Here is an 18648-nt window from a genome sequence, read left to right as displayed (position 1 = left end):
GACTAAAACATAACATTTCAAACATAAGTGACTAAAACGTAACATAAGGTAAACAAAAGTGACCATGGGTGTAGTTTACCCATAAAAGAAATATAGATATCATACTAATTAAATTAAAGCTATAATAATTAAAACGATATAAGATTTTAAATAATAAATATATTACTAGATGTAAACAACAATCATTCATTTGAAAGCTGTGGGAGGTAGGGGTGTTTAAACGGTTAACTGATTTGAATTAAAATTAATAGAACTTTTAATCCTTTAACTGTTAACTAAATCGAAATTTATATGTTTTATTTTTTGTTAAAACAAGTATAAAACATATAAAAGAATAAATTAATAATGCTCATTTGATTGAATTAGTCGAATTAGTAATAGCCTAATATATATAATAGATAATATTATTTATTAAGTTCGGTATGAATTAACTGATAACCGAAATTTCAAAAAAATCTTTAACTGACTTCCAACCAACTAACTGAATTAGATTGATTCGGTCGATTAATTCAGTTTTAACCAAAGTTTGAACACCCCTAACAAGATGTACCTCACCCAGTCACTCCATACCATTTGAATATTAAAACCAAAAACCTCCAACGCAACGCTTTTAGCTTTGAGCCAACTTCAAAATAAACAAAAGAAGTAAATAAGATTTGTTAATATTTATAAATCGATCTGTATTTGTCACACACAAAGTAGCAATTTGTCTTTATAGATGGTTGAAAAATGCATACTAACACTTGATAAAGACATCGGATCCTTGACCGTTAAACATATGACGTCCCTCAACCCCAAAAAGTAGTGCTAAAATACTATAAAACCATACAAATAGTATTAATAAATAATAATTAAAGAGTTGAATTCTATACAGCACGTCAACATGATGATGTTGGGTTTCGGATACTGAGACGAAACCCTAATTTTCTTTTATAAAAGAAATCATTTATTGGTTTTAATAGCCTTATAGGGCTTGCCTTGGCAGCCATTTATCAACAGCCATTGGATGCTGCCGGCCGAAGCAATAATAAGCTAGCCGGCTCCACACATCACCACTGCTCCCTTTCACATGTCTATATATAACGAAGCATAAAATTGGGTTGACCATTAAGGTATAGATATGAGGCAAGCAGGGACATACTCGGGCATACTGTCGGGCGGGATATCGGGGAAAACAGGGCCTCATTTGTTGCCGTTGGCAAGGATCAAGAAGATAATGAAAAAGTCAGGGGAGGATGTTAAGATGATTTCCGGGGAGTCTCCCATAGTGTTCTCTAAGGCCTGCGAACTGTTCATCAAGGAGCTGACGCAAAGGTCGTGGATGGTTACCATGCAAGGCAAGAGGAGGACGCTTAATAAAGAGGATGTTGCGTCGGCTGTTATGGCTACGGACCTGTTTGATTTTCTTGTCAATTTGGTTTCTGAATCTGGTAATTCTGGGGAAGCTCCTCCTCCTTTGGAACTGGATACCTTCACGTCTTCATAGCTATGGCTTCTCTCTACTTTATACAAATATGTAATAACAAGTGAAGTCCCCAAAGTAATTCTAAATCATTAATGCATACTAGATTTATGTTACAGTAATGATAAAGTTAATTGTCTATCTTTCATGGTAATTTGGGTTTAAATACCAAAGGAAAAAATAAATACACCATAAAAATATAACATAATTTATATATTAGAGAGTATTTTATAATTTTATAATTAATTTAATGTCTAATCCACTCATGACAACAACTCAAAAAAAAACACATTTATCAGCTAAGCTATCATCGCTTCATCTCCCTTGTATAAATCAAAGTCAAAATTAACCACTCAGACTTGCATTTACGGGTTAATAACTTGAAAGGTTCATTTATTCATCAATTTAATTTTTGTACTAAATTGCAATAAAATTAACATTTATTGATTCAAAAATATAATTTATAGTTTAGCGAGTTAATATTTTAAAGTTTCAATAGTTCGTAAATAAAATATTTTGTTTGGAATTGAATTGTAATTGAAACAAATATTTTGTATACAGTAAATGTTGAATTTAGACTTGTTTGATCATTTTGAATTGTATAAAGATTAAATTGACTCGCTTAATAATACATAGACTAATTTGATCTAGTCCCTATAATATAGGGACCTCCAAGGGAATTTGACCAGCATTTATGTCTAATGTCAGGTATTGAATCTATTGATTAGATTTGTGATATTATTTTTTCTTTTCTTTCTCTATCGTTAAGATTTTTTTAAGTGTTTAGTTATTATTATTATTATTATTGATCATATTTGAATATAAAAATAGTGATATAAATGAGGTAGCTAGCACGCCCTTTTCACCGTCATCATAGACGGGGCAAAGCGAAGAATATAATTGAACAAGGACTGAAATATTAAAAAAAAGATGTTATAAAGAACACTTTTAAATTTCAAACTTTACTCATATTTAGTTTTTAATTTATTTTTTTATTTATTTTAATTATTAAATATTGTAATGATTTTCCTTTCTTTGATTGATTGAAAAGGTAAATGGATAAAATTAAGCTAATAATAATTAGCAGGGTTTTAACCAAAAGTGTTATCAAATTTATTGTATCAAATTATAAAGGGATCAAAATAAAATTAATTTACCTTTTGGTTCCAACTGAAAACATTTTTAAAATATGTGGCCAATAAACAATTTTCCTTATTATAAAATATGTATGGTATTTCAAGAAATTTTTAAAAATTAGGAGGGCTAAACATAAAAATAATCCTTAAGCATTTTATGTTTAATGTAATTTTATATAGAAAAATATTTGGTATATTGTCAGTTGAGTTTTTAGATTTCACAAGCAAATTTATAATAACATATTAAAAGAAGAAGAAGAAACACGTGTTAATTTTTAAAATATTTTATACATATCAATGTATCAAATACTCACATTTTTTATAATACATGTTTTATGTGTTTTAAAGATTGGGTATTCTAAAATTTTAATATTTGACTAAATGGGTTGGAACATGATGGCCTCAGGATGATTTTTTCTATGGTTGGATTACATTCGAGCCATGCTTAATCATAATATTAATATATTTTGCATTTGTTTAAATTTAACTCGATTTGATATATAAATTTAAAATTTTGTATATATTTAATATATTTATATATTTTTAATTTATTAAAATTTTATACATAAGCAATTTAATAATTTTAATAATATTATATATTACTATAAATTTTAAAATTATATATTATAAATTAAATAATATAATTATTATAAATTTTTAAAAAATTCTAGTGCACGAGGACGTGTATTTAAATACCTTTATCTTCCTACTTTAGAATTGAGAAAATTATAGATAATTTGAAGTATTGTATAAAAAAACACAAACTAAAAAGAAAAGGTTGGATTTAGGTTTTGAATGTTTGAATCGAAACCCAACATATACTTTAAATTCCCAAATTTTGAATCTAACCTTTAAACTTTTCAAGTTCATTTTTTGATCCTAAAATATTCATTCAAGCTCTCTCAAATTTTAATTTTAAATCAACCTTCAACCTTAATGTATGCTAACATGTGTCTAGGGCCAAATATATTTTTCTTTAGGATTTATTTCCAAAAGTTTGTGGGCCTAACTCAAGCAACCCAACTACGAACCCCAGGTCCCTCAATAGACATTTAGCTTCACTATCAAATTCAAAGCACAGTCGAAGTCTCAAAAGAGGAATGCAGGAGCAGAAAATGTACTAACAATTAGAAACGACAATCCTATCCTTCAAAAAAGGAAAATGATAATCTAAAATCTACACATAATCATGTCATGTATATGTAACCTACTCCGACACCAGGCACATAAGTTAAAACTCATTGCTAAACAACTTTGATCATGAAATTAGGCCGATAAGCAACAGAACACTACTGTTTCGGCAATCCCATCAGGGATCAACAACTCCTTGCTTTCTACTCTATATGTCGGTGGCAGCTGCTGCGCCATGTTTTCCTTTCCCAGTTTCTTGCTTGCCTCCACCGCCACCATGTTTCTGCTCTTCCCACCAATTCCACCTGTTTTCTTCTCCATCCTTCTCATTATAACATACTCTTCGGGTATGAAAACATCCATTACAGCCACTGTATTTGGAAGCTTATAGTGGACGGAGAGAGACTTGTACTATTTATGGGAAAAGTGAGAGAGGGGATACCATGGGCGTTGGTCCCATGTATTTGCTTAAACTACCTGCTTTTTTTTCCCTTTTTCAGGTTCTGAGGCTTTGGGCTTCCAAGGTGCGATTGTTTTGAAAAACGTAAGAGCCTAGGCAAAACTAAAGTGTGAAATGAAAGAGGGACAGATAATGTCATGCGTTGGCATTATGGAACCAAACCAATATTGGTTTTTGTTCTTAATTGTCCTATTTTTATTTTTTAAATAGTGAAAGAGATTAATTCAATCACATTTAAACATGTATTTTGAAGGGTGTTATGCTCTTATCACGGGGCACGGACTAGATCCCACGATCTTTTGCCCAAAGATGACGGTGTTAGGGTACGACAGCCTACTATATCATAACAACATTTAACTTTTTAACTTTTCATCACATTATACGATTCCTTACACAATGCTATAAAATAAGAAACAGTTTTCTATAAAAATTTGAGTGTACCAAAAACAGAAAACTTCTTTTTCGAGATTCATCTTCACCCTCTTATCCTTTCTTTCCTTCTTCTTTCCATTTTCCCATTGCCGACTCTTTGTTTTGTATAAGCGAACTGAATCTCATTTTTTTTACCTTCTCCTCTTTGGATGCACTTTTACCTCTAGTGCAATACGTTTAGAGTCACTTTTTAGCTCAATTGCACCGCTGCAATCTCTTTGGATCGCTAGGTTCAGTGCAGTGAAACTTTTTACCATGATGGAGTTTTTTCGACTAGAGTTTTGAGCTTCAATGGAGTAAACGCAGGTCCAAATGAAGGGGTAATCTCCATTTTGCTCCTTCCACTTTTTAACTCTATTACTATAATATTATTTTTAACATAAATATAATTAGAATTTTTATTTAATATCAATATTTTTAATGGATTCAAATATAGTGTTTTTTATTCCTAAACATAATATTTAGCATTGTTATAAAAATTTGATTAGCTGTAAAATAATTTATCATTTAATTAAAATATTTATAAAAATATTGTGATACATATTATTTTATTAATTAAAATTATAATTTCACATATTTTTAATAATTTTATGAAAATAAAATATTTAAAACTTCTATTGTATAAGTTTTAATGTAATGCTTTTAATAATTATTTTATTTCCTCACATTATTGTTACAATTGCATTTGAATTCAAACACACATTCCATCGCACCACCAATCCAACTAAAATTATCTAAAATGAGAATATTAAATAATTAGTTTGAGACTTAAGTAGTTAAGCTCAGGGGCTGACAGGGTATTTGTAAGATAAAATTTTAATTTTAGTCTTTTATAATTTATAAAATTTTAAATTAATATATGGTAAAACTTCATTTTGAACTTCTAAAATAATAAAATTTAATTTAATTATTTAAAATTATAAAGATATAGATTATTAAAATGATAAAATTACATTTTACTATAATAAAATTTACAACTTAATTCCATCCTCCCTAAAATAATTTTCTAATTTCGTTCTTAGTTAAGATTGGTGGAATTAACAAACATCCAAGCAATTCGCAAAAAGATTGGTGAAGTGATAAGTGTAATGTAAGTGCTGGGCATTACTACAAGATTTATTTAATGGTTAGCCGGCCCGGCAGCCTTTGTTACAAGTTGGGTAATAAAAGCGTATTTTCTTACCAGAATGGACCGTAAGAAGCGGGTCTGTAACGCCTGATTCTTAAAAGGTTAATATTTATTAAGAGAAGTACATAGTTGGGTTAGTATTTGGTGATGTATATCTTTTGTTAATATTTTTCTATGCTTTTTCATCAGCGAAAAGCATAGAATAAAGACGCAAAAGTGAAAGCATGGAATGGTAAGAGTCACGAGAGCTTTCACGCGCGTGTTGCAGACCAATCGGCCGCTATATGTTTTCACCGACTACCCGGGCGGTGGAGGAAGCTGGTAAATTTAAGGGAAGTAACAGCACCACAAAACTTTTAGAACTCAGAGAGACCACGATGCACAATTAGCCGGTTGCAGCTAAACAGTCCCATGTCAGCTATCACACATCTCACTTTACAAAAATCCTGCTCGTAAAATTAAAAAAAAAAAAAAAAACACTTCACAAATCTTATAATAATGAGGAGGAGGAGGAGGAGGAGGAGGTTTAGATTCTTCTACCAGATCACCTCCACTGAACAAGGCAATTACAAGATCAGAAGAAAGTTTTATAGCTCCTGCATTTTGGTCATTTTCAAACACCATTAATAAATTTCACAATTACCTACAATTCATTAATTAATGGTTTGAGATTAGTCCTAGATTTGTTGTTTTTTTTTCTCAAAATCAAATGATACCCATTTCCATTTTCGGTCCAGATTGAATTCAGAATATAATAACACTCAGCTTGACTCGTTTCGTTCACTTGTATTTTGCTTGTTGTTTCCCTAATCGATACCACAAAAAAACTACAAAATTTTCACAAAGATGTAAACCCCCCCAATCATCATTTATCTTTTCTGTAAAGGCTCCAACTTTCTATATCTACATACCACAACCACCCGACATTTCCCAAGAGATTCCTTTTTCTATATCGATAATTGGTGTTATTTTAGGTGGAGTAGCGGTGGCTAAGCTAAGGGAATACGTTATGGGAGAGCAGGAAGCCGCCTCTGAACCCAAGGTGGTGCAGCAGCCTGTCTTAGTATCCATGGATGATGTAGCTGAAGACAAGAGCTTGATCCCACCCATCTCTCAAAGTATGCTTTCTCTACTGTCTTATAAACACATGTCAATACTATTGGTTGCATGCATGTACTAGGAATCATAATGTTAACGGAAAATGTTAGTTGGTGTAATTAATCTGGTTGGAATGGGAAATTTTCAACCGTTCGGTTTCACAGGCTGCAAGCATCATTTATTATTATCCGGCTTCACTATATGTTGAAAATGGCAGAAGTTGCAGCAGCCCCAGATAAAAAGAAAAGTCTAAACAAAAGAGGTAGATGTCGACATAGGCTTATTTATTGAGTAAACTACCTCAATGTCACTAAATATTAATATTTTTATGTTTTAGTTATTCAATTTTAAAAAAGTTATAAAATGATCAAAAAATTATTTTAAAATTTTTATTTAAGTTATTAGGTTGGTAAACTTTTTTAAAAAAAATCGGCTAGTGAGCTCAAAGTGACATTTCAAATATCAGTACGATAGACTAGTACCTACCAACGAGTAGTAAAATTTATCTTAGATCTAAGGTAATCAAACGATCAATGTCAAAGATTGGAGAAAAAAGTTGTTTGGATTTTAGTTTACAGATTCATGGCATTTAACGTTTTTTCATTAAAAAAACTGAACTGTAGAAGAGAAGAGAAAAAAAGCTTTCGATAGTTGTAGGTATTGCAAATATAAAAGATAATGCAACAACGATTTTAACAATTCAATGACTTAAATAAAAACATTCAAATAGTTCAATGTTACTTTGCTACCTTTGAACGACAAGTAATTTAGTAACCTTGTAATTACTTATTTGAAAGCATCTATGTTGGAAACTAAATTTATTTGCAACATTAAACTCGAATCCAAGTAACATTTTTCTTTCATATCAAGGGAGAGTTCACACAATAGAAAACATGTTACTCTCATCCAAATAAAAAGTTTGATGTTTGTGATGGGAAAAATTGGAAAAGAAGAAGGCAGAGTATGGTGAGAAAATGAAAAAGATAGAGGCTAGCTAGAAGCCATTAACAGTCAGAAGAAAAAAGAGCAGTAATTGAAGCCAAGAAAGCGGAAGATTTTCTGGAGATAACAGAAACTGCAGCCAAATTTCGTGGTATTGGATATACACCAAAGAAATTTCTTGGGTGTTTCAGCTCTTCCCTTGTGGACATTGTAATATTGTTGTACATCAAATTTTATGAGTGGAATAATACATTAATTCTCTCTCCATAAATTGAAAATTTTAAAGCTTGACTTGCTATGTTGTCAGAGATCGAATACATGTTTTGAACTTTCCTTATCTTGAGTGCTCATTATGTCCCATGAAAACAACCATTCAAAGTCTTTTAAAAGCTTGAATTTGACCATTATTTTTATATTGGAGTCTGAATTTTTTTAAAGAAGTTAAGTCTTGAATTAGGTGATTCTTCCCACATTAGGGTTTGAATTTTTTTTTGTCCAAGTTAGCCCTTAAAAATCCTAAAGTTGGCCCTAGTGTGAGAATAATTGTCAATGTGAGAATAATTATCAAGTTGAGGGCCTAATGTAAGAACAATTACCAAGTTTAAGATCTAACTTAAACAATTACCAAATTTAGGAATTATAAACTATTGTTACTATTAATTAATGGTTACTAATCCTACCATCATTTTTTTTCTATAAAAAAAATATAAATGGGAGACACTGGCCACTGGGTGAAGCAAAACCTTGTTAATCTCCGTTCTTCCATGAAAGATAGAACTCCCTATTCTTAAGTATTCATAAATCCAAAAATGAATTACAGGGATGGAGCTTTGATTTCGTATCCTTAATCACCGTAAATCCATATCCTCCACTTTTTTCTTTTTTCTTTTTTTTTTTTTGCATTACAAATTTTACCCCTTTAATCTGCCTTTATAAACCTCACTTAACCAAGCCAAAAACACATATCCTGTTGTTTTCCATTGAAGCATTTCCTCTATAGTTTTTTACTTTTTAATCCCTTTTCCTCATTTTTGCAACAGAATTTTTTCCATTGCACATCTAATTTAAGAGGAAAATGACTTTCAGTGGAACAACAGAGAAATGCAAGGCTTGTGATAAGACTGTTCATGTTATTGATTTATTAACAGCTGACGGCATTTCTTATCATAAGACTTGCTTCAAATGTAGCCATTGCCATGGTGTGCTGGTGGTATATTTCTTCTTTTAATCCCTACCTCTTGTTTGTTTTCATGAATTAAAATTAGATAGTCACATTTCTTTTTATAAACAGATGGGAAACTATTGCTCAATGGACGGTGTCCTGTATTGCAAGCCACACTTTGAGCAACTTTTCAAGGAAACTGGCACTTACCAAAATAAGAATGCAAAACCCGCATCCGAAAAGTCAAATGGAACGGTACTTTACTTCTTTTCGAAAATAAGGTTACGATAGTGAGATTCGAATTTACATGTTGATTATTTTGGCAGGGAAAGGCTCCTAGCAAATTCGCATCATTCTTCTCTGGTACACAAGACAAATGCGGTGTCTGTAAGAAAACTGCATACCCCTTAGAGAAGGTGACTGTGGAAGGAGAAAACTACCATAAATCATGCTTTAGGTGTTCACATGGAGGTTGTGTGCTTACACCATCAACATATGCTGCATTGGAAGGCTTCCTTTACTGCAAGCATCACTTTTCACAACTCTTCAAAGAGAAAGGCACCTATGCTCATCTTACAGAGACATCTGCTTCCAAGAAAAGTTCAGCAGCACCTTCACCCGAAGTAAGGTCTGAAGCTGAATCAGATTCCGAATCAAAACCAAAAGAAGATGAATCACAACCTAAAGCCGAAGCAGCAGAAGAAGAAACTGAAGCATGAAGCTAGTACTGGAAGACTCATTGAACCTTCAAGGGAAATCTTTAAAACGCAGGCAAATTTTAAGTCTAATGAGACGTAGGGAGGGTCTTGTGTACGGGGTAATTTTTTTTCAGGGTTCAAATTTTCACCGTTGCATGGCAATCGAAATCAATTGAATTCATTCTTTCATTGCTTTACATGTTTGTTTCAAATCTCTTACTCTCTCTTCCTTTTCCTTTTCTTTGCTAAGCACTTTCTTCCAAATCAATACTTAATAGGAAATTTATAAAATATTTCTCAAATAAAGAAAATGTAACACTCTATCGATAAATCTAATTGGGTTAAATCACTCTTAGAGCCTAAACTTGGCAACTTTTTCCACATTTTGGCTTAAACTAGACAACTGTTCCTACATTGGGGCTTCAACTGTTTTTTTTCTAAGTTAGTCCTTAAACTTGGAAATTGTTCCCATTTTGAGGCCTTAACTAAGCAATTGTTCCCACATTGAGACTTGAACTTTAGGGTTTTAAAGGACTAACTTTAACAAAAAAAAGTTCAAGACCCATTGTAGGAATAATTGCCAAGTTTAGGGTATAACTTGAACCCAAAAAAAATAGACTCCAATGTGGGAACAATTGCCAAGTTCAAGACCTAACTTGGACCAAAAAAATTCAAGTCCCAATGTGGGAAAAGTTGTCAAGTTCAAGCCCCAAAAAGTGATTTAACCCAATCTAATTTAACCTTAGGTATTGTTGATACAATGTACAACAAGGAGAAGGATGTGGTGGTGCTGAAGAGGCCAATTCACCTTAAGAGGTGGAGAGCCGAAAAAGATAAGAGAATAAGAAGAAAACTGAGGAGAAGGCTGAGGAAGATAAATGCTTAAGGGTTGCTGAAGGGTTCCAAAACCCCCTTTCTCATCACTTGGGATGGTATTTATAGGAAAAGCCCTCTTTTTGCTAGCGCAACCTAGAAGGTCGTTATAAAAGAGGTTTCCATCATGGAGTACATGAAGGGTGTCCATCATGGATCCCATTCTATTATTCATTTAGGCAGTATGAAGTTGTTAAGCACAAGTGGTTAACATTGAAAGAGTTCTCATTGAAAAGCGGGTTGCTAGACCATGATGAGTGGGCAACTACACAGGTAGGGAGGTGTTTCTCGTGTTTAGTGGATGGTCTGCATCAGTCTAGGATGGTAGATCATCCGAGGACAATCTGGGTGAATAGAGAGGTGTGGGTTGTTTTCTATTGCCCACATAAGGTTTTTTAGATTTGCCACATGTTAAGCTCGGGCGGTAAGTGTAACAATTGTCCCCTTTTTAGTCGAAAAATAAGTTATAAAGTGGCTTGCCTTGAGACATTATTGTCCAAAAGTTGTACAATAGTGTGGAATAACCACATGTATGCCAACATAGTAAATATGGATAGTACGTCATTTGAAGCTGAAGGATCACTATAAGACTTATTAAATACTCCTCATCAATGCTAATTAGAACTGACTATGTTTGGGTGATTGAAACAATGATCAACAATTGGTTGGGGACGATAGATGTTGAGTTATTATTGGCCGCAAAGTTATGAAGTGAAATAAGGAGTTTTGAAAGAGTCTCTAGATATAATTTGTCTCTTTGCTTGAAACACTATTTTGCTGCTTGAAATTCTTAAAGTTTCTTTCTATAATCTCGCTTTTGTACGATTATTTTCATCAGCGATATCTTTGGTTTTTAGGCTTTTTTACTTGATTCTCCTTGTGTTTCTCAATTTAAATCACTTCATTCAAGTTTCTTTCTGTCATATCACCATTATTCGTCCCTATTCTTGAAATTTTCAATGCAATTGTTGTAAACAATGGCTAGAAGAGGTACAAAAAACACTAGGGCTCTACCCTAAAGGGTGGTCAGAGAATGGAGAGTGATTCAGAAAGGTTCAACAAAAAAATATGAACCAGTAGGTGGTGCTTCTTATCTCTACACTATAATAGACATGGAGATGTAAAGGCTATTAAGATGTCGTAAGTTGCTCTATAAACATTATAAACACGATATCAACATCGCGACTGGTAGAGGTGATCAAAATTTAATTCGACTCAAGAAATCGAAAAAAGTTCCAATTTCGAACTAATTGAATCGAATCAACTTGAATTTTAAGTTTAATTTTTGAATACGAATAACTCGAATAATTCAAATGTCAAACCCTTTTTACTTCCTTCCCCCTAACCCTCTTCAAACTCTTTTACTTTCCCTTCAAAAAATTTACTCTCCCCAAACTCCCAAAACTTTTTTCCTTTTTCTTTCTTCCCAAAGCTTTTATTTCCTCTTCAAAACCTTTTTCTTTTTACTTTCTCCCCAAAACTTTTACTCTCCCCAAACACCCCTGTAATGGGCCATTTTTGCCCGGGCCCTAAACAAAAATAAAAACAGAAATAAAACAATATATACAACAGTCCATTTACAACAAATGTAGCCCAATATGCTACAACCCAAATGGCCCAAACCTAAAAACCCTAGACGGCCCAAATGGCCCACTATCTTAAACTAGCAGGAAACCCTAGCTCCCCATGTGCACCGCTCCTCCTCGATTACGCCACCCATGCTTAGTCCTGAAGCCTGATACCCTTGCTGTCGCTGTTTCACTAAAGAAGAAAAAGGACCACCTTTTCCGCCTTCGTTGACCTCCCCGACATCAGCAAACAAACCAAAAAAGAACACAACAATAGCGCAAGAAATGAAAAAAATCAATAATAGAACAATAGATAAATAGTGTAATCATAGCTATAAAAGCCACGAAAATAATCATGTAATTTTTACGAAGAAATAAAATACAAAAAAAACAGATAAAGAAACAAGAAAGTTTCAAAAATACAAAGGTAGTCTTTATATATTTTTCGTTTTTTGAAAAAGAATAAGAAACACATAAAAAATAAAAGAGAGGGAGGAAAAAGAAGGGTTCTCACCCACTGTCCACCCTCCGCCGCCGTTGAAGGCAACCTCCAATACGAGGGTCTAGAACGAGGCGAGATCAAATTTTTTTCTTTTTTTCTCTTCGCGTTTCATTTTATTTTCGTTTTCTTTTCGATTTCAAAAAAAATCTGTTTGGTTTAGATCAGGGTTTTAAAAAATAAAAAAAATACTTTTAAGTTTCCCGACTACAGTGGATGATGGAGCTGTCGCTGGTGACCAACAGCCAATGCGGCGGTGGTCCGCCGGAGCTATGGCAGGCCAATGGGCGAATTCAAAGAAAAAAAAGAGAAGGTTTTCAGATTATTTTTATTTTTAAGGGCTGAAGTGTTTTTTTTTTTTAATTTTAACTTAAATAGCAGTAATGAAACGACACAGTTTCACTCAGCCCCCCAAACGCCCAAAACGTCGTCGTTTTGGAGGGCCAACCCGAAACCCAACTCACAAGCATATGATCCGCATGTTTTCTTAGCGTATGAGTTATTTATGCTGTTGGCCCTTTCGATTTTCTGCCCTGTTTCAATTTAATCCTGTTTCCTTTTTTCTTTTTATTTTTACCCTACGATTTTGGCTTTGTTTCATTTCAGGCCATCAATGAAACGGTGCACATAAGAACAAGGAATATTTCCTCGTTTGGTCATTCTCTTTCATTCGTGTGTTGCAATTTAGTCCAATATTCTATTTTTATCTCAATTTCTCCCCTAAAATTTTATTTAAGTTTCAATTTAGTCCTTATTATATATTTTCGACCCTTCCTAGTTTATTTATTTTTATTTTATTTATTTATTTATTTATGTACTTAGTTATTACTTCTTTGTTCTTTAATATTTTAAAATTTTTATTCTTTCTTTTGTCGTGTATTCATTTTATTTTTCTTTTCTTTTTGCCTTTATTATTATTATTAGTATTATTTTATTTATTATTATTTTATTATCATCAATATATATATATATATATATTACACATACTTATTATACACATGCTTTTATTGGCACATTTTATAATTATTGTTATTGTTTTTTATGTTGTTATTTTACTATTTCTTTTATTATTTTCGACATTTTCATGTCACGTCCATTTATTTTTAAACATGCATCTCCCATTTTTATTCCTATGATATGATTATTATTATGATTATATTATTATTGTAGCACTCCTTCATTTACTTATTATTCATTATTCCAATATTTTACCCACCTAGCCATTTCGTATTGTTCCATTATCATTATACCATACGTTATATTTAAACGTTTATCTATTTTTATATTATACCCGAATAAGTAAATGCATATCGTTTCAAGTGTCTTGTTCGTTTTTTCGCGCGATGCATAAAAAGGAAATTTTAAACCGAGGCTACTGTTCATTATTTTGGAATTAGAAAAGTCGTGTTCCTAACTTACGGAATATGGCTTCTTTCTAAAACCAAGATAATTGAATATCTATTTTAAAATAAATAAAAAAAACAAGATTTTAGTGCTTGTTCTCGTTTACGAAGATTTAAGGCATTGTATCCTAACTTACGAGACATGATATCCTTTCTAGATTAACTTGAAATAAGCCTTTTTTCATAAAAATGAATTTAGTGATGTTTTAATAAAAGATCGTATTTTAAATCTCTTCAAATTTTTAATTTTCGACATAAGACATTAATTAATTAACTAGGTACCAATTTTGGGCGTTATGAGGGTGCTAATCCTTCCTCGTGCATAATCGACTTTCGAACCCAATTCTTGAATTTTGTAGACCAAAAATTGTTGTCTTAATCAAACCATTTATTAAAACGATCAAATTACGAGGTGACCCGATCACACTTCATAAAAAATGATAGGTGACGACTCATATTTTCATTTCTTAAAATAAAAGTCAATTTCAAAAAAATGGTTTCGACAGCTTGGCGACTCCGCTGGGGACCAAATAAGAGAGTCAGGTTGCGAGTTGATTACTTTTTGTCTTTTTTTGTCAAAAATTGATAATTTGGTTTAAATTTACGATCCTTTCATTGCATTTCATCCGTCATTGTTGCAGTCTTCATCATTTTGTTCATGTTTGCTTTATTGGGTCGAGTCTTTTGGTATATTTTCGCATTGTGCATTGCATAATCGTTCGATTTCGCCCTTCTTAAGTGGGAGTGAGAAACTATTCTTTCGTGAGGTCTTCACCTCCGTATAGGATAGCGGATCGCTTTTGGGATACATCTGTACCTATGTCCTCGTGAGATTTTCATCTCCGTATAGCCATAGGGAATTGTATCCCCTTGAACTGAACTCGGTCCATATGAGCCTATAATGGGTGAGGATCTAGGAATCTACCGGTTCAGGTACCCTTACTTTAGAAATGAACCGCATGTAATAAGCCCTAAAAGCCTACCATAGGTAGAACCATACCAAACCTTAGTGGTTACCCGAATAGGTGCTTTATTTATTATTTATCGCTTGCTTTGAATTCTAGTTTTGTATGAAATGTACTGACTTGTTTTGTTTTACTTTGACTGTGATTGCATGGCATTTTCATCATAAAAAGGTGTTGATTCACGTTCAATTGCTAAATAGAGAGCTTGTTATGGAAAAAGGATTTCTTGATAAAGTGGCAGATAATGCAGTCGTCTAGATATGGTTCGAGAAGACACAATAGGAGAAGGGCGGAAACCAGACGAAAAGATATATTTTAGAATTAAGGGAAATCACTCGCTTCAGTGAGACCCAGAATAATCTCCAAGAGTTGAAAAAGTATGAGACCAATGGGAAGACGAAATCAAGTAGTTATTCTAAGGTAACTATGGTGATTTGCCTTATCTACTGATGTCAAGGTGGATAAGCACTTGTTTCGAGCTCTGGCCCAATATTGGAATCTCGATTATAGTTTATTTACTTTTGAGAAGGTAGACTTGGTGCCCGCTATAGAAGAGTATACAACTCTGCTCCTTTGCCCAAGGGTCCAAGCTGACAAACCATATTCGAGAGTCGCCAACGACCCGATTTTCTTGAAAAGGATAATGAGTATAATGGGAATGAGGAAGCAATGGGTCGTAGCCCGGATTAAACAAAAAGGAGATAGTAAATGTATCCATTGGAAAAGTTTATGGGATTTGATCTTGGTACATTTGGATATTAAAAAAGGGTTGATGTATTTGCTTTAAGTATGAGGGCAAGGCCGTATATGTATCCTTTTTATGTAAAGAGGTTTATTTTCTAGTAAAGTTGTTCTAATATAATTGAATCAAAATCAATGCCTCTTTTTGCATTCATTTTATTCATCTGCATTACATTTCATCATATGTGTTAAATTTCACAAAAAGACCCTAATTAATCAAAATTATGACAGTTACCCTAGAAATTAACAAGAATCTACCAACTAAAAATCGTTACGGTACTCGCGGCAAAACCAAAGTAATGGACCAAAGATTAGAGATATTAGAACAAATTCAGAAGGACATACAAAATCAGTTGTAAGAGCAGCTGGAACAACAATTAGCCAATGTTCAACAAGATATAAGGGATCAAATACAAGAATCCCAACAAAGTTTGATAAGCCAGTTGACACAGTTGCTAGCTGAAGGGATCGAAAAAAGGAGAAGCACTATGGTTAACTCGGGGGATGATAATGACGACCCTACATATCCCCCAAGCTTTACCCTAGTAAATGTCTAAACCCAACCAAAAGTATATCCATGAAGGGTACCTGTTACCATAAGGCCTCAACAATATCAAGCCGGTACCTTAGCACCAATGAACTACCCAACGGGTTCAGGTTCCAATCCCGAAGATAATATGACCAATCCAATTATGCTTGATTTAGACGACATGGCTAAGATGGACAGAGCAAGAATTGAATTGCCGAAACAGCTAAAAGATCGATGCAGGTGGTTGGAAGAAAAATTTAGAACAATGGATAATGCTGATTACCATTACGGGGTTGATGCTAAGAACTTGAGTTTGGTCCCAGATCTAGTACTCCCACCAAAATTCAAGACTCTAAAGTTTTAAAAGTATAACGGGACTAGTTGTCCTGAAGCCCATATTACAATGTTCTACCGAAGGATGACAGGATATGTCAATAACAATTAATTATTAATCCACTACTTTCAGGATAGTTTGACCGAGTCAGCTGCCAAGTGGTACAACCAGCTGAGCCGTACCAAAATAAACTCATGGAAAGACTTGCCACAAGCTTTCATAAAACAATACAGCCATGTGACTGACATGACACCTGATAGAATTACACTACAAAATATGGAAAAGAAGCAAAATGAAAGCTTCAGGCAATATGCTCAAAGATGGATAGAGGAGGCAACGCAAGTTCAACCACCTCTTCTAGAGAAGAAAACAACCATGCTTTTCATAAATACTCTGAAAGCCCCGTTCATTAACTATATGTTGGGAAGCACTACCAAGAGCTTCTCAGATATAGTAATGTCCAGTGAGATGATTGAAAACACAATAAGGAGTGAGAAGATAGACGCGAGGAAAAAACACCAAAAAATCAACCCCGATGAGGAAGGAAAATGAAGTGAACACCACGAGCATGTATAACAAGAACTATTCAAAATCGGTCACTGTGGGCCAACTAAGGATCGTAATAACCAGCCATCAGAGCCCTTCAAGGCAAGAATCTAACTCAAGGCCAAACACGAAAAAAATCTAGTTTACACCAATTCTGATAACATATAGGGAGTTATATCAGAATCTGTTTGGTGCGTATGTGGTATCCCATTCTACTTGAAACCCATCCAACCTCCATTCTCAAAATGGTATAATATGAATGCTCAATGCGAGTACCACGCAGGAATAACATGACATTCAATTAAAAATTGCATTGTATTTAAAAAGTTAATTGAAAAGTTCATCAAGATGGGCATCGTGAAGTTCGACGATCCATCAAGACCTAATGTGGTAGGAAATCTGTTACCTAGTCATTCAGACCTAATAGTAAACGCGATAATTGAGAGTGGAGGAAAGGAAACCAAAATCAATGTTATAGAAGTAAAAACCCCACTAAAATGGGTTTTGAAACAAATAATAGACATGAGATTAATCACTCAGGATTCAAAGGAGATACCCAAAGGGATGAGGAGCTACTGTAAGTTCCACGCTGAAGAAGATCATGAAATCCAAGAGTGCACTGAATTTAAAGCTTTGGTGCAAAGTCTAATAGATAACAAAGAGTTGGAATTCTTTGAAGAGGTCAAAGGCTCATAAGGAATGTTGGGAAATTTGAACATCAATGTTGAATCCGAAGAGGGAATTGGGAAAGATAATTTATCAGGCATTTGTCCTTACATACCTGGGAGTGTTTTGAACAATTGGACTGCGGAAGAGATCCTTGTAATCTTTAGAACTAATTCAGAGTAATGTTCAAAACACGCTTATTGCTCTGAGCCTAGGAGCAATAAGAATCCTTTTGTGAAATAGGCATATGTCCAATATCTTTATTTCAATAAAATACATCTTTTTGTCTCATTTTGGAAAATATTCTTCTATTTTTCCATTTAATTCATACTCATACCACACAAATAATCATTTTTAGATTCTTTTGTTCTTTGGGTCTTTCTTCGTTCCTATAACAAGTCTCCAAATATCAATGATATGAGCGACACTACTATTGACTCAGAATCACCTTTTGAGTAAGATATGTGTCCAGAAGAACCTCAGGATTTTGAAGATGATCGAGACTGTAGATTATCTCATTATTTGTTAAGGATGGTAGAACAAAATGAGAAATAGATCCTACCTTACAAAAAATTAGTGGAAATTGTGAGCTTAGGAGAAGAGAAAGAAGTGAAGATCAGAGTTTGTCTCACCGCAGAGACAAAGCGAGACCTCATTGAGTTTCTCTAAGAATTCAAAGATGTTTTTGCATGGTCGTATCAAGATATGTCTGGACTAAGTATTGATATCGTGGTACACCAGCTCCCCATAAAGGAAGAGTGTAAGTCAGTTCAACAGAAGCTCCGAAGGATGAGGCCTAACGTCTTACTGAAAATAAAAGAAGAGGTCAAGAAACAATTCGATGTTGGTTTCTTACAAGTGGTTAAATACTCAG

The 18648-nt window shown here is 33.4% G+C and overlaps 2 protein-coding genes across 2 annotated transcripts; both read left to right on the top strand.

The window, feature by feature from the left end:
- The first annotated feature begins 983 nt into the window (after positions 1-983).
- LOC105793687 (nuclear transcription factor Y subunit C-4) lies at positions 984-1678 on the top strand. Its single transcript, XM_012622535.2, has one exon. The coding sequence runs from the start codon at positions 1121-1123 to the stop codon at positions 1484-1486; it is 366 nt and encodes a 121-aa protein (XP_012477989.1). The 5' UTR covers positions 984-1120; the 3' UTR covers positions 1487-1678.
- A 7079-nt stretch (positions 1679-8757) lies between these two features.
- On the top strand, positions 8758-9847 carry LOC105792192 (LIM domain-containing protein WLIM2b). Its single transcript, XM_012620636.2, has 3 exons — positions 8758-9000; positions 9082-9207; positions 9279-9847. The coding sequence occupies exons 1-3, from the start codon at positions 8866-8868 to the stop codon at positions 9669-9671; spliced, it is 654 nt and encodes a 217-aa protein (XP_012476090.1). The 5' UTR covers positions 8758-8865; the 3' UTR covers positions 9672-9847.
- The last annotated feature ends 8801 nt before the right edge of the window (positions 9848-18648 follow it).

Source organism: Gossypium raimondii, chromosome 8 (genome assembly GCF_025698545.1).
Source record: "Gossypium raimondii isolate GPD5lz chromosome 8, ASM2569854v1, whole genome shotgun sequence".
In the NCBI taxonomy this organism is placed as follows: Eukaryota; Viridiplantae; Streptophyta; class Magnoliopsida; order Malvales; family Malvaceae; genus Gossypium; species Gossypium raimondii.
Note: the sequence above shows the minus strand (reverse complement) of the source record. Positions and strands in the feature narration are given on the sequence as shown.